Genomic DNA, 8383 nt, shown 5'->3' with positions numbered 1-8383 from the left:
GTCAGTTTAAATAACTCCTTTAAACTCAGATATTAATAAACTATGACTGTTTAAAATAACATGTGATTGTGTGATTACTGGTAGATACTCTAATTCACCTTTTAAGCCAAGTTAGATCAACTCAAATTCTGCAGGCAGTTACTCTCCTTTTATTAAAGCAGTTTTCCTTCATTGTAAAGATCCACTGTGGAGCTGTTCTCCTGATGCGTTCTGAGCCCAGTTCGTTCATTAGCCAGTGTTTATGTTTGTGGCCATGCTCTCAATGTGTTTCTATATCTGGCTGTGCTTCAGAACCACAGTAAACACAACGTTTTTGGACATTTTTCAACAAGGCTTAGTTAAGAATAGGCTTGATGTTTTGCCTCCTAGTGTAGCAAGAAATTATCAGAAGTAATGCAAAAAATGCAATCCTCAGAGATGGCATCTTCAGTATTATCAGTAACCCAATGTTCTCCACGCGATAGATTAAGAAAAAGCAAAAGGGTCCTGTTAAAAAAAAAAAAAGTATCATTCGGGAACTTTTTTTTTTCCATACCTCGCCTTATTTACTCTAACTACTTTGAGGGAAAGCGTATTTGCTTTTTTTCCACATTAGAGGAAGAATGGATATCTGGAAAATGCATTTACTTCATGAGTCATTTAAGATTATCGCCCTCTTTTGGTAGTAAGAGAGAAAAACACTCATATGTTCTAGCCTTCTTTATATAGTACTCATATATACCATGATTAAACAGAAGTACAGCAAAAAAGAAGTAGGATTAAACAACCGTCTGCTTTAAAGGTAGATTTCAAGTACAGCTGAAATCTAACAACCTATTTTATTCATTTCAAGATACAGATTCAATAATAAAAGATGTTTCTATTCTAAATGTTTCCATTTCAATGCTGTTACCTAATAGACCAGTTCACTTCCAGTCAGTTCCTCCTAATACTATAAGATGATAAGTATATAGACCTAAGTAGTGTCATTGTGAAATTATATATATTTTGAATAATTAAACATTAGTCAAACTATAAATTTATGCATAACTCTAACAGGAGGTAGCCTTAGGCTTCAAAATGTAAAGAGCAAAAAATTAGAAAAACAGTTTAGGATATTTCTCATGTGAGGGATTTATGTTTATGAGGCTACTAGCATGTAGAATAGATCTGTTTGGTAGGACAATGTTTTAGATCCTACTTCACCACATTCCTTCCTATGTGATGCTTCCCGAAGGTTCTTTCATATCTCTCATATTTCCTCAAAACATTTGATGTTAATTGCCATCAAATAGATTCGTATTTGTGATTTAAAAAAACAAAAACAAATTTACGTTCTGTAATCTTTTAAGCTACATATTTTTAATCTCTTCAGTTTTAGTAACTTGGTTTTATTCATCCAGACATGCAGGAATGCTGTATAGTGGAATGAAGCCTCCTGTGAAAAGTTCACAAATGATCACAAAGCATAAGAGCATTGTTCCAGTTCCATATTTATAATAATTTATTTTGTATACAAATGGCATCAAATGAAAAAAAAGCAGCAGCAGATTAAAAAAACAAATATTTTATAGAAGCTTTTTTTTTTTTTTTCCCCTCAACAGATTCTAACAAAGCAACAAAGCTGGATGTGTTTTCTGGAGAGCTGCTAGTCCATTGTATTTTTTTTTCTTTTTTGAGGGGGTCGGATATTTTGTTGCATAAATTTGTTTTGCATATTTTCTAAAAGCAGCACTTGAACTAACCCTGCAATGCTACATTCAGTAAAGATATACCCTTTGACTCCTGGAATAATCATTAGAAGAAAACAAAAACTCTACGAAGCTCTCATCATGAGGCTGGTTTAGCTGCATGAATTACAGTGCGGTCCAAAAGTATTCATACCGCTGGAACTTTTCCCCATTACCGCCACAGACCTTAATGTGTTTATTGGGATTTTATGTTACAGATCACTGAAGGGAAATCTGCTCTTGGGTTTGCCCTTTCAGGGGGGTTCCACGGCAAGTCATCCATCGCCATCTAACCTCATCTTCTATCACACCTTCCTGTCCTTTTTAACTCCACCTATAAATCATCTTTTGGTCTTACNAAAGCATAAGAGCATTGTTCCAGTTCCATATTTATAATAATTTATTTTGTATACAAATGGCATCAAATGAAAAAAAAGCAGCAGCAGATTAAAAAAACAAATATTTTATAGAAGCTTTTTTTTTTTTTTTCCCCTCAACAGATTCTAACAAAGCAACAAAGCTGGATGTGTTTTCTGGAGAGCTGCTAGTCCATTGTATTTTTTTTTCTTTTTTGAGGGGGTCGGATATTTTGTTGCATAAATTTGTTTTGCATATTTTCTAAAAGCAGCACTTGAACTAACCCTGCAATGCTACATTCAGTAAAGATATACCCTTTGACTCCTGGAATAATCATTAGAAGAAAACAAAAACTCTACGAAGCTCTCATCATGAGACTGGTTTAGCTGCATTAATTACAGTGTGGTCCAAAAGTATTCATACCGCTGGAACTTTTCCCCATTACCGCCACAGACCTTAATGTGTTTATTGGGATTTTATGTTACAGATCACTGAAGGGAAATCTGCTCTTGGGTTTGCCCTTTCAGGGGGGTTCCACGGCAAGTCATCCATCGCCATCTAACCTCATCTTCTATCACACCTTCCTGTCCTTTTTAACTCCACCTATAAATCATCTTTTGGTCTTACACCAGCATCAGCATCCCTCCACAGATACTCACTATCCCTCATTTGTTCGTAACCAAACAATCTCAGTCTATCTTCTCTGGCTTTATCTCCAACTCATTCAACATGACTTGTCCTTCTGATGGACTCATTCCTGATCCTTCCTATCCTACATCAAACCTCAGCATCTCCATCTGCCTCCTATTTCTTCCTTCTAAACACCGACTTAGCTCCATGGGCAGTTCTAGACAGCAGCCAATGGGGGCCAGTGCCCCTGTAGATCATGTCCTGAAGACATAATACTTAAAGAAATTCTAATGATGATAAGCACTGGAACAAACATGGTTACTGATAGGTTCCTTTGGATCTATTTCATTTTTTTTCTGTTTTACTAATTATTTAAAAACAATAAGTTGATAGCTTCAGTGGTATTGAGATAGGATCCCTGTTTTCAAGTGCTAAATGTTTTTTTTTTCAAAACAAATTTTTACAGCTGAAGTTATATCCGATTTTCTTGTGTTCTAATTCAGATTTGATAGAAAACGTGAAATTAACTCAAAAATATGTAAAATCCCTAAATTATGAATGTATATTGACCTAATAAGACAGAGAATTTTAATGAAACCTACTGTAATTTTCGGACTATAAGCCGCACCTGAATATAAGCCGCAGGTTTCACATAAACTGTCTTGCGCTCGCAATGTCCATCTTTCTCGCTGTTGTTCTGTCTCGTACCACTCGCGGTAGAAGTCTGCTTCTGGAGGACCTCCGCATTCCCCCGCGCGCAGCTACCGTACTTGTGTGTTGAAGCAAATGTGACGTCAACATGGTGGATGGTAAAATCCATAGATTTAGGTATTACCCTAGTGGCCGTTAGCTGTAAAAGCCCAAAGATAAGCCACATTGTTAAATAAGCCGCAAGGTCATAAAATGGGGAAAAAGTCGCAGCTTATAGTCCGAAAATTACGGTAATTGAATAGAAATTTCTCTTCATGCAGCTATATTAATATATTTGAATCCCGTGCCCTTTTTTTCATGTCATGCTTTTTTGTGCCCCCCATGAAAACATGCTGCCCCCCTCCTGGCCCCCTGCTACATTTGTTCTAGAACCGCCACTGCTTAGCTCCACCTGTTCCAACCTCCTTTGACATATTTTATTACCTCTTTAAGGCTGAAGAATGAGTGAAATCTAAAAACTGTGGCACATATTTGTATTCAATCCTCTTTAAAATAAAATCAGTTAATGCAACTATCTGCCTCCTAATTACTGAGCAGGTCATATGGTGTAATCTCAGCATTAATCCAGCTGTTCTGGGATGGCCTCAGAGGTTTGTTAAGAACATCACAGAACAACTAACAGCACAAAAATGAGGAACACATCAAAACATCTCAACACAAAACAATTAAATCCATCTTCTGAAAAGAGAAGAATTAGATGGAAATTGAAACCCCCGTCACATGGCCATGCATCTAAACTAACAAGCCAGGGCAAAGCCAGCATGAAGGCCTACACACCCTTCATCAGAGCCAGATCAGTTGTTTAGTAGCTTGCAAGAACAAAGTTGGTTCTTTGCAGGATGCTTCATGCAGGATTCATGAGGCCTTCATAAGGCAGCTGCAGTATATATGTCACTTTTTCTGCACCCAAACTCTACATATTTCTTACCAACCACAGGTTTTGTTGAACACAAGAAACAAAAGGTTCAAAAGGAGATCTTAAAGTGGTGGTAAAAATATGCTATAAGCCAAATATCATTGGGGTAAGTCGAAGTGGCTTGATTAGAAATAAACTCACTAAATGAATTTTCTAAATTGAACAATTGTTCTGGTAGCATTACTCCTAAAATAAGAAAAACTGGTAAATAATACCCAAGATCAGCTGAAATATCTTGAAGAATATCAAGAAAAAGATGTAGCACTGGCCTAATTTTCTTTCAGGAAAAAAAAATGTACATAAACAAAAGTTTCTCTACTTTCTTCTAATTGTTTTTGCAGAGCAATCTGAGAGGCAACCAAGCAGCCTATAGGGACTCTTGAGGAGCTGCAGAAATCTAAAGCTTAGATCCTGACAGGACAACTATTAGTTGTACAGTTTTTTAATCAGGCCGTCATGAATGAGCACCTAAAATATAGCTTGTATAAAGTTGTGGAGGAGATACAGACAAGTTGTGCTCCGGTCAAATGAGACCTCACTAAAAACAGCATGAATGAACCTAACCACACAATCCATAAAATAAAGTTGTAGAGAAGGCAGCAGCATGGGGATGCTTTCCTTCAGCAGGGACCAAATGAAGGACCACGCTGGAAGAAAACCTGCTAGAGGTCGCTCAACATTTGAGACTAAGCGACAAGTTCAGCCTTTAGCTTTGGAAAGATTTTAAATAAGCAGCCAGATCTAAAATGCAATTATTTTGATCAAAGCATCTCCTCAATGTAGGAATAGGCTAATTATAGTCCAGATCTAAACTGATGGAGAGACGGTCAAGGCTTCACAGATGTTCTGTATCTAGGTTTAACCAAACAAAAGCTATTTAGCAAAGAAAAATCTGCTATTTTTAAAGAAATACCTAGCACAGGGGTCGGCAACCCGCGGCTCTTTAGCGTTCCCCTTGCGGCTCCCTGGAGCTTTTTCAAAAATTTTTTGAAATTCGGTTTTTTTTTTTTTTTTTTTTTTTGTTTTGTGTGCGGTCGGTCAAACAATAATTATTTTTTTTTTTGCTTTCTGTATTTGTTTGTTTAATAAATTTATTTAATCATTTGTTTGCTTGCTGTCGGTATCGGTGGTTGTTTCTTGCTTGCAGCGCTGGGTGGTGCGTGGCTGGTTGCTTGTGTGTGTTGGTTGATTGCTCCGGGGGGGGAAGGAAGGTGGCTGGTTGGTGAGAGGATTGGATTGATGGGCTGGATCCTTTTCTTTTCTTTTCTTTTTGGTGTGGTTTGCTTGCTTTTTTTTTTGTTTTGTGATGTTGGGTTGGGATAAGATTCAGATTTTGGTTTGGCATTTCTTTGGAGGGTAGGCTAAATATGCAGCCAACAACCAAGCTGGGAGGGAGAGAAAAATGGTGATTGCAGAACTTTTGGATAAATTAGAGGAGAGCAAATGTAGATTTAAGAAGTGGATTACATCACCAAACTCCACTACTGCTGCTAGTTTTGTTGCAAGGATGGAAAACCATCCACAGATCGAACAGGTAGAGCTCTGATGCAGGGATGGGAACTTTCTTCCATTTTTTACCTTAATCCTAAAAATATAAATCACACCAAGGAATGGGATGGGGGATTTCAGGGTTAGAGAGCTCTGTTCTGATGGGTGTCAGTTCCTGCTTCGTTCCTCACGAATCCATCAACTCCTCCCAACAATCCTCTATTATTTCATCAATGCAAAAAAACTTAAACCGCGCGGTGAAAGGTGGTTAAGCGGCGCACGGTGAAGCAGCACGGTCAGAGCGTTCGCTGCTCGTCCCTCACCTCATGCTGCTATGTGACATTTGCTCGAGGATAAAGATTTAATCATGAATGCTTATTATATATTTAAGCTCACATAGTCATTTTCTATAGTGGGATAAAACACCCGTGTTTCCATACGAGGCATGTATAATACTTTTACATTTTTGCGGCTCTAGACAGATTTATTTATTTTTTATATTTTTGGTCCAATATGGCTCTTTGAGCAGTTTGGGTTGCCGACCCCTGACCTAGCAGCTACAATTGTGGCAAAAGGTGGTTCAACAGAATATTCCATTTAGAATTTGATTTTCATTTTTTTTAAACTTACCAAAAATCAGTAAAAATAAAAATAAAATAACTAAATCTAAAAACAGTCTTCCTGCTTCACAATGATACACCTTTTTTAATCTGTCACACAAAACCCAAATAAAATGCACTGAAATTAGTGGTTGAAACGTGACCAAATGGTAGCAAGCTCTAGAGCTATGAATACTTTTAAAGGCACTGTACCTAAAGGGATTCAAGCGGTGAAAAGTTAGGTCAGAGAGACTTTGCATAGCTGCTGTCAGTCTGAAGTGGTTCGTTGTGGCTCAGCTGCCATGCTCCTCCAGGTCCATTCTCTTTGCTGCAGGGTTAATAGTCATCTCCTCGGCTAACTACCTCTTTGCAGGTGGGCCTGAGAAGGATGGTGTGCTCGTACTGGGCGGTGTAGCTGCCCTTGATGTCGCACAGAGGCGGGTACGGGTCTATGATGCCGAGGTCGCACAGGTTCTTCAGCGCCATCAGGTATTTGCTCTCACCAAGGCGGTCCAGCCAGCGCCGGCAGAAGGCAAGCGTGCCGAAGTTCTCATTGATGACGTTCAGCAGGTGTTTAGCCCTTGGCAGTCTGTAAGACAATTTAAAGGTTAAAAAAAGGGAGTCTACTCATAAAACGCCACTAATGTGTCAGTGAAAAGGTCAAATGTGAGGATTAAACCTTATCGGCACATGTCCAACATTAAAGTTTTTCATGTAGTGAGAGCAATCCATGTCGTCATGGACTGCGCCTCTTCCGGTGCTGCCAAACGTCTCGATGGCATAAGCTTCACCTTCCTGAAAGGCAGGAAAAGAGCCGCTCATTACGCTGCTGACGCAACATGAAGAAATGCCATGAAAACTTAAAAGGGCAGGAATGAGAGGACGCAGTCGGTGCAGAAAATGACAGAGTAAATGAATGACAGAGTAAATTTGACCAAAACCTCCAGTTGACAGCTGCTAATTTAGTCACATAAGGTGTAAGAAGGACAGTAGTGGCCGTCAGCTCTGATTGGCTGCGTCTCGCTGACATTTTGTGCCTCTATCAACCTGCGGTTGTTATTGGAGTCCCAGTGGTATTAGCTGATAACGCTGCGCCGCCCTCTGCCGCTGCACCGATAATCAGTCAAAGTGCTTGCAGCCCCACGGCACGCCTAGCTGCTGCTCCACTCTCTGATCACAAAAGCGGGGGTAATGGGCCTGTTACACCGACACACTTCAGCTAAAAATACAATGTGCAAAAGGTGCCACATCAGCATCCCTCCTTTGCCCTTATTCCTCCCCCCCCCCTGCAGCCTTCAGCTTGACAAAGCAACTTGCTGCTTCTGATCCAACACAGCCGTTTCATGCACCTGTGCAAGACACAAGACCTGCTGATCTTCACTACAGGGGCAGATTTATGACATTTGGGGCCCTAGGCAAAGACAGGGGGCCCTCTGAATTGAGTAGAGTTAGTTTGGATTGTATATCAGCAACACAACATAGTGCACATTGTTGAAGTAGATTAAAGATTATCTTTTTAAAAATGAAATACACGGCATAGATATCTGAAAAGGGTGCCTTGTTTCTGTCATTTTATTATATGACTGTGTTGATTTTCTTCGCTAAAGGGAAAACAGGATAGGGAGGAAAGTCAAATATTTATTGCATGATACTTGAAGTATTGTGTAAGATCATAATAGATATGTTCAAAACGTGGCTTTCCATAAGAAGAGTGAACAGATTAGGCATAATAATGTAATAAGGTCTAGGTGTCTATTTCAAATACGGAAGTAAATATGAAGCAATTTACCGTATTTTCGCGGCTATAAGGTGCATATAAACGTCTTTTTTTTTTTTCCTCAAAATGTGCGGCGCGCCCTATGTGTGTTGTTACTGCGGACGTTGTTGAGACCACCGTGAGAACGTTAAAGGGGGAAGTGTTTGCGTGGATTGTGTATGTGTGTTTTATGGAACGGTGCCATTTTTCCACGCAT

The 8383-nt window shown here is 39.2% G+C and overlaps 1 protein-coding gene across 1 annotated transcript in view; it reads right to left on the bottom strand.

Moving 5' to 3' along the window:
* Nucleotides 1–5857: 5857 nt before the first annotated feature.
* LOC107086016 (methionine aminopeptidase 2-like) overlaps nt 5858–8383 on the bottom strand; it is a 16444-nt gene continuing 13918 nt past the window's right edge. Inside the window, exons 10-11 of the mRNA XM_015376736.1 lie at nt 7090–7205; nt 5858–6999 (exon numbers count right to left, since the gene is read on the bottom strand). Coding sequence (XP_015232222.1) covers nt 6747–6999; nt 7090–7205 — 369 coding nt within the window. The 3' untranslated portion in view covers nt 5858–6746. The remainder of the gene's footprint in view (nt 7000–7089; nt 7206–8383) is intronic.

The sequence above is a fragment of the Cyprinodon variegatus genome, unplaced genomic scaffold (assembly GCF_000732505.1).
Source record: "Cyprinodon variegatus isolate N-32 unplaced genomic scaffold, C_variegatus-1.0 Scaffold140, whole genome shotgun sequence".
Classification (NCBI taxonomy): domain Eukaryota; kingdom Metazoa; phylum Chordata; class Actinopteri; order Cyprinodontiformes; family Cyprinodontidae; genus Cyprinodon; species Cyprinodon variegatus.
The sequence above is the reverse complement of the archived record's forward strand: the minus strand, read 5'-3'. Positions and strand labels throughout refer to the sequence as shown.